The sequence below is a fragment of the Gymnoscopelus microlampas genome (assembly GCF_963454915.1).
Source record: "Gymnoscopelus microlampas genome assembly, chromosome: 22".
In the NCBI taxonomy this organism is placed as follows: Eukaryota; Metazoa; Chordata; class Actinopteri; order Myctophiformes; family Myctophidae; genus Gymnoscopelus; species Gymnoscopelus microlampas.
Genome location: NC_139959.1, coordinates 8030934 through 8051326, shown reverse-complemented (window position 1 = coordinate 8051326; position 20393 = coordinate 8030934). Strand labels below are relative to the sequence as shown.

General features: G+C 41.8%; 1 protein-coding gene across 2 annotated transcripts in view; it reads right to left on the bottom strand.

Moving 5' to 3' along the window:
* Nucleotides 1-18332, bottom strand: part of dnajb6b (DnaJ heat shock protein family (Hsp40) member B6b) — a 34273-nt gene extending 15941 nt beyond the window's left edge. The window contains exons 1-6 of one of the 2 annotated variants that reach the window (XM_084048282.1): nucleotides 18140-18281; nucleotides 13455-13550; nucleotides 10703-10819; nucleotides 8303-8412; nucleotides 2717-2788; nucleotides 1635-1742 (exon numbers count right to left, since the gene is read on the bottom strand). In XM_084048282.1, coding sequence (XP_083904408.1) covers nucleotides 1635-1742; nucleotides 2717-2788; nucleotides 8303-8412; nucleotides 10703-10767 — 355 coding nt within the window. In that variant the 5' untranslated portion in view covers nucleotides 10768-10819; nucleotides 13455-13550; nucleotides 18140-18281. Of the gene's footprint in view, nucleotides 1-1634; nucleotides 1743-2716; nucleotides 2789-8302; nucleotides 8413-10702; nucleotides 10820-13454; nucleotides 13551-18139 lie in introns of both variants that reach the window. The other variant, XM_084048283.1, reaches the window with a different exon arrangement.
* Nucleotides 18333-20393: the final 2061 nt, after the last annotated feature.

Below are 20393 nucleotides of genomic sequence, written 5' to 3'. Positions count from 1 at the left end.
AGTTAATACTTTGTTGCATGATGGTTATTTTCAGTGTGTGACACCGACTTTCTATCATCCTTGCGTTAATGTCGCTCTTGCCTCGAGGTAAAAGGACGGACATCTCCATTGAGCGTGGGAAGTGAAACTGGTTTCTACAAGTGAGCTCATTATTATAATTCACCCTGGATCCAAAGGCATCAGCTAAGTAGCTGACACATGAAATATGATGTAATGTAGCTGTGACAACAATACAGTAGTTATGTTGCTACCCGTAACAACAACCATTAGGTGCCTGCCATTCAACAAGACCATGTTCTCTTTACATCTATGACCGGACACTGGTCAACAGTTTTTAATGCGGCAACCAGAAATACAATAGCTCTATCTTGTAGTCACCTCCCTAGGTGACTACATGATGATTAGGTTTCATCAGACAGATGTTTTTTGTTCCCACTAGTGACCTTCTACAATGGTCTCACTCTTGAAACAAATCCAAACAAAGTCTCACAATAAACAAAACGCACTCTTACTGATTCCAGATCAAGCCCTCAATCCACCATAATGCTTCAGCAATAAACAATCGAGTTGAGATGGGCCGTCCAGCAGAGCTGGTCACAGTTCAGACAGTGGGAGAGAGGACATCGTGCGGCGTACTGTTGATGCACCATGTGGTGGAGTGTGAGGATTAGCGCAAGGCTTTCTAAAAGGCTTTCTGGGTTTAGACCTCTCTCCACAGGGGCTAACAGAGGGAGAGTGGCTCTTCAGGGTGCTCAATCATGCACTATCTAATAGGAAAAATAATTAGGAAATGGCACTGTCGGCATGAAGATTTGATTGAGAAAACAGCAGGGGACTCTACAGTACAATGTGTTTTCTGTCTCTCTCTCTCTCTCTCTCTCTCTCTCTCTCTCTCTCGCCGTCTGTCTGTAGTACTTTCTGTCTAGCGTTCGTTTACTGGTGTGTGCCTTACTAGCACTTTGTCCTCCATTGATTTGAAATTTGGAACATGTTACCTTTTTGGGTTTTTTTCAATTCCTATTTTTGATACAGTATGTACTTTCTGTCTGTCGGTCTGTCTCTCTCTCTCTCTATGTTTCTGTCTCTCTGTCTCACTCTTATTTACTGCATAGGGCAAACGTCCATATTCTTCTTGACCAGAAAACAAAAATGCTGCGATGCAGCATCAAATATGCAGCCAAGATAACTGTGATTAATTGTTAATACCAGCAGTGGATGTGCTTTCCTTGGACTCTGATGAATTATCCACCATGTTGGCAGAAACCTTGTATCTCCATATTTCAACTTTTTTGTTTTTATTGCCTAAATTATTGCCCTGCATTGTAGTACAACAGTGTCACACAAAAATAGCAAAAATAGACGATCTACAATATCACAACGCGTTACATCGCTTGTAGATTGGTGTGTGGGTTTAAAAAAATATTGAACCAATGAAATAACAAGAGCTTGTGACTAAAATAACTGCATTGGATCCATTGGAACACAGGTTCTTTTTTTACCATTTCCTGAAAAGTAACAGTTTTGGGTTTCCCCCTCCGACTGGGCCGATATGCAAGGATGGAGAGAATGTCTTTACGGGGCTCTGCGGGGAGCTGCCTGCTGCCGTTGGCGGAGGGGGGCAGGGGTGAGCTTACCAAAGAAATCTGCAAACGGATCTCTGCCACCGAAGAATTCCCTGAAAACGTCCTCTGGATTACGGAATGTAAAGCTGTTGAAGTGGTCGCCGTTGTGATAATGGCCTCCTGTTGAGGAGAAGATGAGGAAAAGCAAACTCACAGTCATCAACATACAAGACTGTTCCGTCTGGGGAGATAAAAAGATGACAAATGATGTGTTTGTGTATCAACGCGTGCCGTGGACCAAATGAAAATGGCGGAGTTGTCGTTAAGATGCTGGACACAAAAAACAGCCAAGTGAAGAAGAAGGGAATGTGTCCGCAAACGATATACTGCCCTCCCTTTTTGAGTGGTGCCAACCACTCCTATATCTGACTTTGTCTGTGTGTGTGTCCGTCCGTATGTATGTATGTCCAATAAACAAACATTGATGACAACATCAATACGGGGCCCATCAAAGGCACCACTCTCTTCACACAGGGTGTGATTTTTTTTATTTAACCAACAATTAGAATCAGAACAAAGTTTCGCCCACGTACCTGATGAAGCCCTACACGGGCGAAACGTTGTTCTGATTGTAATTGTTGGTTTGCAACTTTTATTATTATGAATACATAAAAATGTTGTCCAATCTGTAAGGTAGAATGTGTTAATACAATATAACGTATACAATTGGTTGTATTTTGTCTCCCTGCTCTTCTACTGAGACATTTAGGTCGTGTCAAAGGTCATGTCTCACCTAGACACAGGATCTGACACAAATTTGTTTCAAGATTCAATTTATCCCCTGAGCAAGCAGGCAGAGGCTCTATTAGCTCAATGGTAAAATGTCAGCACTTACGCAGGAAACCCAAGTTCAAATCCGGGGTAGAAGAGGAAAGCTACATAGTGCTGCTTTAAATAAAAACACGGGAGAGCAGTATATTGTGTGCGGACATTCCCTTCTTCTTCATATACTATTACAGTCCCAGCTAGGTGCGAGTTATGGCAGTAAGATTTAGGGCTTTGTACGGTATGTGTGTGCACTGTGCAGTGCAGTGACCACTGGGATCTGGCCTGTACACCATTATCCCTGGTTATTATGTAAGTTATTCTCTTACCTCCTCCTCCTCCGCCTCCTCCGCCTGAGAGGCCTTCTTTACCATATCGGTCATAAGTGTTCCTCTTGTTTTCTGTGGAGAAGAGAGAGAGAGAGCAGTGCTTAAGGTAGGATTAAGAGGACAAGAGATGGAGCAGATAACCAGAGAGCACTGGGTGTAGCCCGACTGATACATCGGCCTGACCGATATATATCGGCCATTATTTGACATCGCAAATAATGGTCGCAACACGGCACGTTATGAGCTTCTGGTTTTGTCAAAAAACATTATGGATTAAGCGGTTAAATAAAAAGTTCAGTTTATGTGCATTTCATATTTACTTGTTTGCTTGTTCATTGTGTAATCAAACTTAAATGTTATTGAAGTTTAATACTTAATTTACCTAACCTAACCCAGCTTTTGAAATTGATTAGAAAAGCTTGCACTTTTTGACAAAATATCAGTCAAAACATCCGTAATTAATCGGTGGTCTAGGTCAAGACTCTCCAAAAATAGGGCTAATAGGCAACAGCAATTGTGTGGTGTTGGATCACAAAGGGCCTCCACATGAACTGTCAAACCGTCAGGAGGCCATTACCACTGTCAAAAAAATGTTATTGAATTTTCATTTTGACAAATCCTACAGTGGAGTCCAGTCGAAGTATTACATAAATAGCCTGGTAAGCCCAATGGTGCGTTCACACGGGCAGATAAAAAGATACACGCTACCATTCATTTTCAATGGAAACCAGCGACATGAAGACACAAAGATACATGCGACGTTTGTAGTTGTAGCTCTAGCGACAAAGATACAAAGCTACACATTCAAGTTGAACAGGGTTCAACTTCCAGATACAAAGATACAAAGCTACAACTGTAGCTCCGATGTCCGCACGTTTGATGACGTCAGCGACCGCGTTGAGCAACACAAACACAAAGCATCACAGCGACAAAGATGCTGTGTATTTTTGTATCTTTGTATCTTTTAATCTGCCCGTGTGAACGCACCATAAGAGGCCTCAGTTACACTTAGTTGCGTGCCGGTGTCGTGGTCAGTAAATAGCAGATCTACAAGCTCTCAACGAATGTAGCGCATTTTGAGCTCTGCTATTTGCGGCGTGCAACACCAGCGTGCAACTAAGTATAAATCAGGCTTAACCCATTAAGACCTGGAACTGTGTCATTTTTAGATTTGAGCTAAAAAGCATTATTTTACACTTTGGGCTATTCAAAAATAGCAGATATACAAGCTCATAGCGCGGCACCGAGTGCCGCGCTATGAGCTTGTATATCTGCTATTTTTGAAAAATCGTGAAAATGTGTGCAAATCTTCTGAATATATATATTTTTAAAGCGAACATTTTTAACTCAAATCTTTGCTTCTGGGGGTCCCTGGAACAAAATATTTTGATGGGGGTCCGCGGCCAAAAACATATAATTTTGGGGGTCCTTGACATGAAAAAGATTGAGCACCACTGATATAGAAACGTTTTTCAGAAAACTGTTGGGATTTAGGAGACATGTAGAATCGGCTTCAGGTCTCAATGGGTTAAGGGGGGACGAGACCTAGACGGGGTCCCTGGAGCACACCAGAGATTAGATACTTGGCTTCAGTGAAGCTCACTGATGCCAAGAAGTATTTTTCTTTTTCTTGAATGCATGCCTTCATCCAGTTCATTGTGTCCAAAATGCTGCAGATTTTGGACTATTTTTATAAATAGTAATCATAGTTAAGAGTGTTAGTTCAGTTAGCAGGTCTCCCTGTTTCTCCAGCTCTTTAGTAAACAAAGAATACATTTCAGGATACCAATTTGATTTAATCAGGAGAGAGAACTCAGAATAAACAAGTGTAATTGGAAGCGACGAAACAAAAACAAATACAAATGCAGACAAAATTGGAACTGGAACACTATAAAATTGAAGTTGATAAATGGGTGCTCTCTCTTGATTGGATGAAATTGGCAACCTACCTAAACAATTATTTTCTGTTTACTAAAGAGCTTTAAACATTTTAACAAACTTTTTTGAGCTTTAACATTTTAACAAACCTTTTTGTTTTAACCAGAAAAATATCACAGCATTTTTTTAAAGGTGCACCGTGTAGCATTTTGCAGCTTAGTCACCAGTAAATACACCTTGCAGAGAGCTGTGTTTACAAGTGACCTGAAGGGAGGTTGCGTGTTTCTAAATAAAAGTGAAAGCGACCCCATAACCAGGAGGGACATAGCGGCCATTTAGATCCCATAACCCAGAAGGCTATTTTGTTGTTAAACCTGCTAAGCCCTTAGTAATGGTCGAGTAGTATAATTTTAGCATATGATTCAGCTACTTCAAGGGGGCAATTCCAAAGTGTTGCAATTGTTGCATTAAAAAATGCAATAAACAAATATTGAAAATGCTCATACGCTGTATCACCGAGCACTCATAAATAAATCAACTTCTCAAATCCCCCGTGGTGCATCGTGGTGCATGTCGAGCGTCTTCTACACAGAACACAATTGGCCCGTGTTCGGGGGAGGGAAGCCGGAGCGGGGAGGGTGATAATTGCCATTGCATGTAATCCTACGGACTGAGGCAGCACCTGTCAGGCAGGGAGTGTTGGGTGGGAGGAGTAGGACGAAGGCTCTACGTCTACGTCCTCCCCGTGGAGGCTCCTCACTGGTAGGTGAGTCAGTAGGATACAACAGCAGTGACAACCCAGATATGTGTGCGGGGAGGAATCAAGTGGCATAATAACGACTAAATTAGCGTGAATAAAAAAAGAAACAAATGACCAACTTTCATGGTAATGTGAACCCATTATTTTCGATGCGTTGTCAGTTTAACTGATACTTTTAGGGCACCTGGGGAGGGCCAGGTGTCAGTGGGCCCAGGATGCAACCTGACCCCACAGATACATCTAATGTGTTGCAACACTCTCTCTAATGCAGTGCTCTCTGATGGAAGTTAATTCATTTCGAGACGGTTACCACACTTCAACCACTACTATGGGGTGCACTGGACTTGTTCTACTTAAACACTGATAATGCACGCGTGAACTAAATCAAATGTTTCACCTGCCAGTTTGCCAGCCCTGTGCTTTCTGTGGCAATGATGACAAATGTACCTCGTAATGCCATGATCAATAGCCTTCTTTCTATACATATGAAGAACAATATACAGCAGTTTGCTCCAGCAATAACTGAATCACAGATTAAAGATGTTCATGGTGTGAGAAACCTGCTGAAACACGCCAAAGGACACAGTGTCTGAGCATAGTCACATTTCATCACAGGCCAAATCGATAAAGGTGCAGTAAGTGATATTCTTTTGTTAAAATGAGTGTCAAATACAGTATCGCTATTATTCTGATAGCAATCATTGTTATAGAGTGTTTGGTCAGTAACAAGGGACTCCCTGTCTCATCGGCTCTTTAGTAAACAGAACATGCATTTTCAGGACAGGATACCAAATGAGTTAAAGGTAGGGTAAGTGATTTGCTTTGGTTAAAATAAGTGTTAAATAGCTCTATATTCTGATAGTACTCATTGCTATAGAGTGTTTGTTCAGTAACAGGAGTCTCCTTGTCTCTCCACCTCTTTATTAAACAGAAAATTCATTTTAGTTTCAGTTTCAGTTTCATTTCCAATTTTATCCAACCAGGACAGAGGACTCAATCAGGATACAGATTAAACAAGTGAAATTGGAAGTGATGACACTAAGAAATGAGCAGACAAAATTGGAACTGGAACACTATACAAAATAAGCTTAAAAATGGGTACTTTCTCCTGATTGGCTGAGATTTTGACACCTACCAGAAAATGTATTTTCTGTTTCTGTAAGAGCTGGAGAGACAGGGAGACATCTGTTACTGAAAAAACACTCTATAGCAATGATTACTATCAGAATATAGTGTTTTAACCTTTTAACAAAATACTTTTTGTTTTAACCAAAGAATATCATTTACCCTACCTTTAATAAAAAAATTAAAACAAATAAAAGTTACTAAATAAAGCGTGTGGTATTATATAACTACTGATGGAAAGGCGTGTGTCAAATGTTACAGGAACATGCAGAAATGCTTGTGTAATCATTTTGTGCCAACCCCATCCTTTTCAAACAAGAGCTCTTTCATGTTTCAAGGTCTCTTTTTAGAACAGAGACAGTGTATTGTTTAAGGCATGTGAAACACAGTTTTGGTTTGTTTTTTAAATATGACAGATGTTTTTTTAAATAGAAAATACGTATTTTCCGCTTATCAAAGAGCTGGGGAGACAGGGAGACCCCTGTTTTTGAGCAAACACTATGTATAGCCATGATGAGCATCAGAATTTAGAGCTTTAACGTTTTAACAAATAACGTTTAGTTTTAACCAAAACATATCACCACACAACCTTTAACTAAGACAGAGAAATAAATGACAACAAAAACCATTATAAGACGACCTGTAGCAGAAGGCCGACATTCAAGCTCCCACACAACCCCCGAGAACAAACTTGCCACATTGTTGAAGACTGGCATTTAATGCCCTGTGTCCTGTTGCTGTCACTGGGCGAGGGGTGGTACATGTGCGACGTGTCTGCAACTAACAAGCTCAGACGGCTCAGACCTACAAGCTCACAACGCGTTGCATCGCGACCCATTGTGAGCTTGTAGATCTGCTATTTTAACTATATTTGAAATAGAGCTTAAGTGTTTAATCCATAATGTACCTTTCCCTTCCTAGAAATGTGGTGTCAAAAGTCAAAAGTACAATATTTGTGTACAGATGTGCCACTTCAAAACTTCACACGTTACTGTTCTTTCCCTGATAGTGCCCTGAAAAGGCTTTTTTTCCCCTCCCTTTTCTGCCCTTAAAATGCACTGTTTTGCCCCTGAAAAGAAGTTGTCACTACACACCCCCGTTTTTCCCTTCAACAGACATCCATATACATGAGAACAAAAGAATGTGTGTTGAACAAGGTGTCAGACTCATTATGAGGCGAAAGGTGATTTGACCAGTTGCTCAAATTAATTAGCATCATAAAAGCAGTGATCATCAAAATAATTCAGCATTTTAAATGCCCTTCTTTGTCCCTCTTATTGCCCTGGGAATCCCCTGAAAATGTACTGTCTTGGCGATGGCAGGACATGTGAAGTTTTGAAGTGGCACATCTGTACATATGTACTTAGTACTTACGTACAGTACTCAAGTAACTGTGCTTTGTTACTATAATCCGCATACTCGTAGCTGCCGATGCAAGTTTTATTGTGGACACAGTTGTGGACAAAATAACGTTTCGGACAGACTGAGCTGCCTTTTTCAGGGTGCATCGGCATCTACAAGTGTGCGGATATACTCTTTTATTATTTAGTGTCTAATCCGTTGGCTGGCACCTCACAAGGACCGGTGTGCTGTGCACCTTTGGTAACCGTCGTTACTATAATCCTCCACTGAACCAAGCACATTTGCTGTACTGGACAACCCACTTTGTAAACTGTGACTTATTTTTGTATGTAATATTTGTTCCTGTTTTAAAAAGGAACACTAAACACACATGTTAATATATTCAAACAGCTGCTTTATCCACAATGCATAACATCCCACAAGCATGCCCACGTGAATGCACAGAGCAAACACACACTTACCATCTGACAGCACCTCATATGCTTCTGACAGTTCTTTGAACTTCCCTTCGGCTTCCTCCTTATTGTCTGGGTTCTTGTCTGGATGCCACTTCAAAGCTAGTTTTCTGTATCTGTGATGCCCATAACACACACACACACACACACACACACACACACACACACACACACACACACACATACAAACAACGTTACTATAACACAGAGCAGCAAACAGAGATAGGGTAGAAAATGATCCACTTGTGAAAAGAACAACATCAGTTTTTAGCTGAAACATGCTGACGTTGATATTGGAAATTTATGAAGAAGGGGGACGTGAAGCTACTATCTTCATGTCACGGCGCACTGACCGTGAAAAATAGAGCATGTCATGAAAACCGTTTCAATCTGCCGTGCTTCTCAAATGGAACAAGTCACCTGATTTAACCATGGCGGCCTTTCTAAAAGGGAACAAGTCCCTACTTTTAACTGTGGCGCTTCTCAAATCAAACAATTCACATAATTTAACAATTATAAGTATCTAAGAACCCGTTGTGATATTTAAGGAAAACAAACAACAAACAAGCAGCTCAAATGGTCTGAGGATTTTTTAATTTTTACGTTTAAGGCAAATACTATTGTGTGTAAAGGCAGGCTTTTACATTATTGCAGATGCAGAACATTTCGGCACATGTAGGGGTCTTACACACACACACACACACACACACACACACACACACACACACACACACACACACACACGCCACACACGCACGCACGCACGCACACACACACACACACACACACACACACACACACACACACACACACACACACACACACACACACACACACACACACACACACACACACACACACACACACACACACACACACACACACACCACACACACCTTCTCCCCTCCCGAGCAGAAATAACAAAGACAGACCTATACTCCATTGACGTGTGAGGTGGACTGTAGTCCAGCACTGCAGTGTGTGCTGCATGATCAGCACTTTGCTGCTAAAGCACAAGGGCAGCAGCAGCCATGGCAGTGGATTCCCTCATGATACTGGATGGGACTAAGGGTCACTCAAAAGGCCACGGGCACAATCTGTGCTGGGAACGGTCTTTGTGGTCAGATCCCTTTTGTTGGAACCTATGACATGATTGGCCAGTCTAGAGAGGCCCTTAATCAATGGTCAAATGATGGAAAGGCCAGACTGGGGTCAATAGTATCCAGACAGAGTGGTGGATAATATCAGTAAAATAAGAGGCTTTTTGAAGCCAGAAATGAATTATTTACAAAACGATAACATCTTAGGCATGCTGCCAATGTTGAATATGAATTAGTCCATGTTCCCTAGTCTGGAAAGCTAGCAGAGAAGATGCTGTTTTTGAGATAAAACTATCAGCCGTATGACTAATTCGGTCTCACTGTGTCCTTCACACCTCGTCTACTTTAGCCAACTATCAGTTTCCTTGGAAATAGTCTGAGTCATGATCTAAATAGATTCAATATTTATGAACACCGGTCAGAATAGACTTGGCATAGCCAGCCAGATACTCTTAATGAATGCTATGACTGGATCGGGCGCATAAAGGTGGCATCTTTAAAGGATGTGTGGCAGAGTGGAACAGGTGTTACTGTTAACATCGGACAAGGTGCCAGTAATCATTATGCACATGGCCCGTTGGATATGGGAGAACATCCACTTTATCATTTCAACTTTCATGCTGTTACTTAAACATCATTTATTAAGTTATCAATGGACCAAACAGAGCTTATGGAACCTGAAGTGAAAAAGAGAGCATTATGTCACTGTGGCCCCACAACCCGGCATACTTTACATTCCTCAACCTGTGGTCCAGCCAATAAGAACAACACTAATGTCATTTGAAACAGGGCTGCGTTTCTTCTCTCCTCAATATTTAAACAGACAACCTCTGAAAACAAAACAGAGGCCACATGACGCTCCTCACGTGCAGGAACAACACATGTCGGGGGAGAAGCAGTCGCCGGTGACTGAAGCAGGCCTGTTCTACGGGTACATGAGGTTAACAAAGCATAATTCATAATTTGTCGCACAGCAGCGCTGTTTTCTGAAAACATAAGATTAAAAACGAAAACAACTGACTAAAAATACACAACCGGCTACAATATAACTGACTTGAAACAAGTGACATTAATTAAGATGTTGTCTAATTAGTGAGTGACACAGCACTTTGTCGTATGGCAATGGTATGCGACAGCAAGCAAGGTTACAGGAAGAAGAGTGGAAACTTTCTGCATTGCAGCATGCCTGCTTGTGGTCTCTCTGTTCCGTTTACACAGCTAGAGGAGGCTATAATTAACCTATTGCATCCTTCCGACTGGTCCACGACACGTTTCCAAATAGAAACAGCAGGGCAAAAATACTTACGCTTTTTTGATGTCGTCTTGCGACGCGCCTTTCTGGACCCCTAAAATGTGGTAGTACTCCCCCATGGCTCTGTGTGTGCTGGGTGCGTTGGTGGTTCCGTTCCTGTGAAGAGGTCCTCTGTGGACAGACAGTGGTTAAGTCCTGTTAGTGAGGCATACTAGGCATCAGAGAGATGAAGCTCCAACAACAAACTGTGGCTGTGGGGCTGAGGCCAGCCATGCGCGAGTGGTAAAGACGGATACGCCTCCCCTACGGGCCGGAGGGGGTTATTTAGAAAGGGGAGGGGGCAACGCAGCAATACATAACAATCTAATCCACTGCACTGAATATAGAGCCCTTTATAGAGGAGGGGGGGGGGGGTCAGCTAATCTAACATTAGCCCAGTGAAATTACATAACAGTGATTGGGGGAGTCAGAGCTCGCCCTGAGGCCATGAGGGTGAAAATGTGATTTATCTTTGGCGTTTAAAGTCTACAGCATGGAGTCTGTGAAGCAGGCTGTTGTGTTTTTAAGACATGACCTGGTGACGTTTCAGTTATGAATCTGGGCTTACTTGAAAACATGACAGAACATGTCTGATGGAAAAGCATTAACACAGAGATTGTTGAGTATCTCTCACTTCCCTGAAAGCAATGCCACAGTCCCAAAATATCTAGCTCGCTTTTTATTCATGTAGACTTGACGATTTAGATTTGAATTTCACCGGCATTGACAGGCAAACCCTCTGAAGCAGCTTCATTTCAAGTCAAAAGGATTCCTGTGAGGATGTACTACAACGAATGATCCGATCATGAGTGCTGAATGAAAAAATGCCAGGCTTGGCTTGCACCACTCCCTTCCCTACAGTCAAATACCATGTAAAGACACATTATTGGTGAATCTTCTTCACCCAAAAAAGGAATGTGGCATTACCACACAATCCATCACTTGGATTGTTTGCACTCTATAGGAGTGTGTTTGGTACTGTAGGTTCAGCCCTTTAATGTATGCACCTCTCTATTACACATAAGAGAAAAGTACAGGAGAATAAGAGCAGAACTCAACTTCAACTCTACTACGGGTAGAGACTAGAGTGGCGAAAAGAACAGACGTGAAGGAACTTTCCACTTTCACTCACCATTTCCCCCTTTTTTGTATACATCAAGGAGAGTAATTAGCTGATTAGGATCTCTCTAGTCAGGCAATCTGCCAAAATTGCAAAACTCTTGACAACTGGATTTAAAATGTCGTCAAACGGTGAGCGAGAGAGCGAGATGTACATTGGTGAACGAGGATTCTTCCCCTTCACCTGATAGGGCGAGATGACAGGAAAGAGCCAGAAACTCAACAAATGTGTGTTCCAATAGAGCTGCTCAGCAGCATCAATAATATAGCTATTGTGACCTACCACCCTTTGCAAATGCATGTCTTTTGTTGTCCTTCTACACACATTCCACTCAGCCAAATGCCTCAAAAAGTACAACAGCAGACCACTGCATGGATGGCGGAAATGCCAGGCTATCTAGTTGCACAGTGAAACCAAATCTAAAGGTCCTTCATAAGTAGATATCTAGAGATAACGGTATACTGTATCTCCATAATACATTATTTGTGTTCAATACCCAACTTTGCTGTTGCTATATTTGACACTTTGTAAGCTGGCACTAGATCCTGATACTCCAGGTGGTTTACAAATGTCCTGTGTGGAACATTTGCGAATCCACATGAGCTGGATGGCCAATGCCAAGCTAGTCAGGTGGCATCCAAAAACACAAAATGAGAAAGATGTTACATTAAACAAAACAAAAAAATTAAACAACCCATTCTGTATGCCACACTTGGTTTGGAACGTACAATGAACAAATGGATAATGCTTGCTGCTTGTTGGCTGTGTGTCATTATTTTCCAGCTAACTGGCACAAGATTCACCACTTGAAATCACTGTCATTGGCTCAATAGAAACATAAATAAAGAATGGATTTACTCAGGAATTCATGCAACTACAGACTAGTAGTAGTGTTAAGCAACCAGCTGCTTTCACTTGCCATCTGACAGCTCTATTACCTGTAAAGTTTTCAACAACCACTTTCTGAAAGGTTAGTGTGTAAATAATTTTCATGTCAATAATCAAAATGTCAATAATCTAGAGAGAGAGAGAGAGAGAGAGAGAGAGAGAGAGAGAGAGAGAGAGAGAGAGAGAGAGAGAGAGAGAAAAGAGAAACCTGTTTACACAGATACATCTAGGCACAGTATCTGTTTACTGTGGCCTTGTTATGACCTTAGAAACAACTTAAAAAAGAACAAGAACTCCACTGTCATACACAACTTGGCACTTCTAACACCAGCTAACACTCCAAAGTTAGTAGAGGCAGATGATTCTACTCTACACTTCAACTTTACCAAACACCACTGCAACTCTACAGCAGTGTTGCCAGGTCTGTTTATTATAAGTGACTTTGGGCTAGTTTTTTTCTGTAAAGTTGCTTATTTGGGCTTGCTTCTTAATGTTCTTTAAACAACAAATGAATACATTATGTATTTTGCCATGGACCCCCATCTGAAAATGTTTTGTAGCAGGGACCCCATACAAGATTTGTGTTGTTCATAAAGATTTGTGTTGTTTAAAAAATATTCCAAACTTTTCTAAATTTTTCAAGATTTGTTTTGAAAATAGCAGCTCTACAAGCTCACAACGTGTCGCGATGCGACACGTTGTGAGCTTGTAAATCGGCCATTTTCAAATAGCCAATGTATATACGTTTAAAGTGCTTACGTGGCCTAGTCGCTTCTTTGGGTTTTCATAGACCGGGTTGCTTATTTCTCTCGCAATATCTGCCAACACTGCTCCACAGCTACGCCATTTGTCACACTGAGACAGAAAAGATAATACAATAGTGAATAGTGGGTAGTTAGCAGGCTAAAACAATTACAACAATCGCACAAAACAAGAGGCCGTTAATTACAGAATACAAACACAAATCTTACCAATTTCACTAGGATAAACAAACCGGTTAGCAGTAGTTCCACTGGGAGTCCAGTTGTGTCCTGTTTGTTTGCTATTTATAACCTGTGCCCTTTCTAACTAGTGTGTGTTTATGTTATGAGGGTGTGTGTGTGTGTGTGTGTGTGTGTGTGTGTGTGTGTGTGTGTGTGTGTGTGTGTGTGTGTGTGTGTGTGTGTGTGTGTGTGTGTGTGAGCGTGCGTGCGTGCGTGCGGCAAGGTAGCGCCAGCCAACGTCTCCTGCTCGGCAGTCGGCACTAGTTGGCGCAGGCAATAAAACCCTGGCAGCCCTGCTTGGCATCTCGGTCAGGGGCCAGGGTCAAACTCTCCCACTGACATATAATTTCCCTCCCTCTGTCCTCCCTCTTCTTATTCTCCTCCTTCCCTGCACCTTTAATCTCCTTTTCGTCTATCCTACGTCTACCCCTCTCTCTTTCTCCACTAAACTCCAGATTATTTCCCCTGTGGTTCTACACAACCTTCACAAAGCCCTTGACTTATCATATTGGTTAACTTCATCCCCATCATGCTCAACTAATATTACTGACCTTCTCACCCACCGCCACTCGCCTGACGCCTGTGTTTGCTGGTGGTTTTGTGCACACCATGTGTATGTTGAGTATGCACGTGTCCATCCATGCGTAGCTGTGTAGAATCAGCAAGTAGATCCAAAACTACAGGATGGCCAATTTTACTCTGTGCAAATATGTGCAAATATGCCAATGTTTGTCATTCATTTCAAACACAGTGAGAGGACCGACCAGGCTAAGACCACGGATGTAGGTAAACGTACAAATGTCTAATGTCATGTGAACCCCTCTTGTTTCCTGGCATGGCATAAGTCTGACTCTGACATGAAAGAAATGGGTGTAAGAAAAATAAATAAGCAATATGGCAGCTGACACCACAAGCTGTTGAAATCGTTGACGACAGCAGGGGCCAGGGCTAGAAGAAGGATAACTTATTGTGCTTAATTATAATCATGAGATTAAACTATGGTTAAGAAGCAATTGGCAACAATTCCACAAGTCTTCTTCTTCCGTGTTCCGTGGCAATCTCAGATGTCATACCGTACTTCAGCATAAGCATGCTTGTGTAACAAGTCACAAGGCTTTCATTGTAGCCAAACAGCCCATGGGAATACATGAATTAACCATGGTGATATAATTATCTAGATGAGTTAACTAGCTGTTTGCAAAGGAAGAGATGACATTCTCACTGATAGTATTGTCAGTGTATGGCGTTCATCAGTGTGCTGCATTGAGGGGTGACAAGTGGTGTACATAATGATGACAGCAAGAGCCTGACCACACAACTTACCTTGTTTCCAGAAGCACTGCCCTCTCCAGGAACCTACACTGACACAATTGAACAACTAACAGTTTCAGCCAAGCTCAAGTGCATGAGACTACAACATCATGTGTTCTGCCTTCAGTTAAATCCCACGTAATGTGACAACATACCCTACGCAGGCACGCACCTATGATGCGTGCACGTGTGCAGCTGTGAACACGCACCAGACACAGAGACAGGCAGAGGGAGAGAGCCACAGTTTGACCTCAGTGCATCAGACAGTGTAAGTATTATGGGGCATGCCTTCTGGTAATTGGATCATGCTGTGAAAAAGACCATTATGTAAGTAACACTAATTGCCACTCTGAACGGCAAATGCGTTCAGAAGTACCTCCAATACTTTTTGAAATATCTAACTTAAGTTATTATGGAAGTCAATGGGGCTGTGATCATTCTGAATTTGGAGTCATATGTCATAGATATGTTCTTCTAAATCTAATGGATGACTGATGTCACAGGCTGGTCACGTGAAGTCCAAGATCCACATTGGAGCCATGTAGTTTCTATGTGGGATACCGAGATCCACATTATTTCCTAGTTTCTCTGTATTCTGGCCTTGGAATTTGTTGCACTGTCCAAGATCACCAAAATAAAACATTATAGTATAATTATAACATAAGATGATTATTATTTAAAAAATAACTAAAGACTAAGGATAACTATAAATATTTCACCATCCCTGTGTTTAAGGAAGTGGCCTGACCGGGTAGCTCAGTCGGCAGAGCACTGGTCTCTTGACCACAATGTCATGGTTTCGATCCCGGGCACTGCCAACTCGTAGCATATGAGTAGCACGGCTTGGGTGTGGCAAGTCGTGCGGTAAGTACTGGGAGCTGATGGTAGGTGTTGCGCTCCACCTCAGCAATCCATCTCCCAGGGGTCTAGCGCACTGCGAAACTGGGATAAACTCCCGCACTCTAACTGATACCGACAATAAGAATCTCCAATCTACTTACTTACTTCTGATCTACTTGACCGAGCGAGTCTGCCAGTGCCCAAGGACATGCCAACCCCTCCGCAAGCTGGCATCGACCAAAGCACGTCCCCCAACTGCCTCCAGGTACATAGCCTATTTTCGACACCTGACACCGAAAATAAAAGCTGACTCAATTAAAACACGCAGATGTCTGATTGCAGAACACAAACTAATATCAAGCATGCACTTGACCTTGAAAACTATCAAAACATGCTTTTATAGGCCAAGGTCTAATGTGTGGTCCATGGGGGTCAGATTTACGGTATGTGATACCTTATTTTAGGCTGCTTCCCTGGCTGGGACCTGTCAAGACAGCTCGTAAACCATTGAAATTCACTGAACAGCAGGAATGTTTGTCGACTAATAAATAAAAACAAAAACAACCAAACAAAAACATCTGATCAATGTGTAAACTGTGTCACCTTGCATACACAGAATGACAGCAGCCCTGCACTGACGCCACCAGACACCTGACCCACTGGCTTGTGGAGTACAGAATGTGAGCTATGCCATGGCACATTTATTGCTCTATTTACCAACAGGGGAGGGGGTTTCTCTCACTCTTTCCCCCCCCCTCTTCCTTTTTTTTTTTTACAGGGGGGGTTATTGTGTTTTCTGTCTTTGATTCCATCTTTAACCACTTAAAGCCCATTATGGTTGAGCGGAGTCCCTCAGCTTTCTCTGAAAATAGCCGATCGACAAGCTCACAACGTGTCGCACTGCGACGCGTTGTGAGCTTGTCGATCTGCTATTTTCTGTGAAAGCTTTCCCCACCTACGGATGCTGGGGTTTAATTGGTTAATCATTACAGTACAATCTGTGCTCTATCTAGGCTAGCCCTATAGATCACCACATAGATACCATTCATAATTTCATGGCAGTCACTAGACAATAAGTTACTATGTCCTACTAGTCTGTGACGTTTGTAATCGACATAAGATGGAATGTTATCTTGTTCCTACCAAACAAAACCAAAATGTTTTTATGATAATACCTGCCCTCATTGGAAAACATAACGACATAGGTCTTGTAAATATGTCCGTCTTGCTTATCTAAGCTGTTCCTTTGTTATCTTTTTGGTAACAGAGGTCTTATAGCCTATTCTGTTAACAAAGCCAGAATTTAAACTGCATTACTATGCCACATTTACATTAAGAAAGCAGAAAAATGTTGTCTCCTTCTACCCTGGTAAGCAAAACACAAAGTAAACAACTCTAGACGTATACCATAGTTTACTGTACAAACCAAGAGACCTGTGTGTCATGAGGCAATTAGTTCAACTGTAATAGGAGATAATGGAAAGTACCCCCTGCAGGTGGGGTGATAATATAAGGCATGGCGCCTGTGGGGCACATAGATTATAGCTACTAGTCTGTTACAGAATGTTCCAGATAATTGGTAGTAGTTAAGATAATTTTCTGGAACATTCTGGAAGAGTTTGCTGAGTTGTGACACTGACATTGTACATTCTTTCAGACAGAAAAGACAACAAAAAGGCTAACCTACTGTACTGTGGTAACAGTACTGCAGTTCACAATTAGAGAAACTCCTAATTGTAAAAGGCAACCAAAAAAAACATAGCATTTAAAACTAACATTTTAGTTTATTTTAGTTTATGGGCATCAATGCTTCAGCCTTTGTCTATTTTAACAAGCCCCATGCCTTTGTTAGACCCTGACATAATGTAATTTGCTTAAATGTGAATAGGTCATCGAGTCAACATGATTTGGGTTAATGTGATACAGTCAAGTCAAAGAATCTAGTTGTACTTCTAAAGTTTAATGTGTGTAGGCTGGCTGGAACAATGCAGCCTTGTCGCAAGCGTCGCCTGTTTGGATGGATTATTACGCTGACAAATCGATAACAATGCCGCCTATTATTATTATGACTGATTGATTCTCGTGTCATAATCGTCTTTGACGCGCCGCCAGCAGCAGCAGTGTCAAGAAGATGCGACCATGTGTGGCCATGACGACAGCTGGGGGCTGGTTGTGACCAGGATGATGTTGTGGACATCGTGGGCTAATGCGACGCTTGAACCGACGTCCTCTCAACGGTCCCGGTGAAATGACACCTTTATCGTTGTAAAACGATACCTGTAAATCCGGTTTTAATTCAAGGTCGCTCACCTTTCCTCAAAGGATGAAATGTCCTGGGTGTTTGACCTCCTCTGCCTGTGATGTTTGTATCACCTATCTGTTTTTTGTTGTTATTTTCTCCGCACGTCACCCAAGAAGTCGGAAAACTGCTGGTGCTGTTGTGGCACTCTGGTCTGCTCTGTGTTGTCAAGCACAGAACCAACGACCGAAGCTCGTGTGTCAAGCATAGAGTTATAATATCTAGAGGACGGACTGCCCCGCCCCCAGCTATTCATTTCAATGAAAGTTGCTCACCAGCGTTTGAAGCACCCGGAAGAACGCTCTACTTCCGCATTTTTCTCATTTACCTTGATCTTTCTTGATTTGAGCGCCACACTTTGGTGCCCAAAGTGCGTGTATCTTCTTGAGCACCAAGCAGGCGCACTGGTGTTTCAAACGGTAGAAGCATGCGCAGTGGCGTTTTAAATGCAGAAGTACAGCAATCCCAGATTTGACCACCAGTCGATGGTAGCTTCATGGTTCTGGGGGCTTGGTGTCAAGTTGGATAAGCGTACACAGTTAACTTCCGGTCTGCGATTTCAAAATGAAACTCAAATTTAGTAAATACTGTTTTAGCCTAAAGCATTTTTCTAAATTAATTTCAAAGAAAATTGAGAGATGGAAAATTACTGTTTATCCAAAAGGAATATATATGACAAACATAATAAGTATTTTATTTCCACTAAGTGGCAAATTAATATATTTTGAATTCATGTTCGTGTACTTTGAGAGTTGTTGGATAACTTAGTGTCTGACGCCACCTGCTGTAAGAAATGGAGAACATTATTCATTCATTCGATTTTCGGGGGGGGGGGGGGCATTTCACACCAGAAATGTAGTACATATGCTAGCAAGATGTTCCACAATAATTAGATACATTATGTAGCCATGGTTGAGTTCACATGAAGGACGTCTGCCTGCGTCACTTATGACCGTCATGTTTAGGGGCTAAACATTGTGTTAACTTTGTGAATATGGGAAACAAGTATAGCCCATAGAGGTAGGTATAGCCTGACTCTGCAAGCTAACAAAAGCACATGAAATGAACACATGTCAGTTGTAGCTAATCTGCTGCACAAAATGTGAAGCGCAAAAGTAACAATTTATTGATATGGGCGGGGGTCTGGGGTTGAATTTACCATGCTTCATGAGGGATACAGTGGGCACTATGGACATCTGGGCATCAGGGGACATCCCTGATGTGATACCTGATCAAATCGACAGGAAGTGATGCCCACCATGCCCTAGGAAACTTGTAGATAGGATAGGTGGGCACTAGGGACATCTGGGCACCTCGATGTAAAATTGGCTATTTTGTCCAAAATGTAAAAAAAAAGAAGCAAATATTTGAAAAGTGTAATGTAAAGTATACATGATGTGAACATGCACGGTACATCATTATCAGTCGAATGTTTAAGCATGTTCTAATCATGTATACTTTACTTAAAACAATGTTTTATCATTTTGGACAAAATAGCCAATTTTACATCGAGGTGCCCAGATGTCCCTAGTGCCCACCTATCCTATCTACGAGTTTCCTAGGGCATGGTGGGCATCACTTCCTGTCGATTTGATCAGGTATCACATCAGGGATCAAATCGACAGAAAGTGATGCCCACCACCCCCTAGGAAACTTGTGGATAATACTGTTACCTTTCTTTCTGAGTGCTAATAATGATAGTGAAATTATTATTATTTGTCAGTCAAATGTTCTTTCTTTTTTGTTTTAAAGGGCACTTTGGACATCAGAGGCAAGGGGGCAGGTGCTCAAGCACCCAAATCTCATAGAGGTCACATAGTGAATCTGAAAATTACTGTGGTGGAAAAAGTACCCACATTTCTTACTTAAAAAGTAAAAGTCTCAATACTGCAATGTAGAAATAGACTACTCTGTTTCAAGTAAAAGTCTGGAATTTAAAATGTACTTGAGTAAAAGTAAAAAAGTATCGGCATAAAACTGTACTTAAAGTAGCCTACCAAAACTAGAAAGTAGGCCTACTCATTATGCAGAATGTCCCATTTCACAAGTTCAAAATGTATAATTTCTTTTTAGAAAATAGCCGATCTACAACTACAAGCTGAGGCATTGTGAGCTTGTAGATCTGCTATTTTCAAATGGCCGTAGACCCCTTAACAGACGACGTCACACTGATAAGAACCAGTATGCGTACAAAGTATGCGCGCAATGAAACCCATTCTATCAGGTCTCTAGGACGCGCCTCACTAGCCAACACACAAGAGGGGG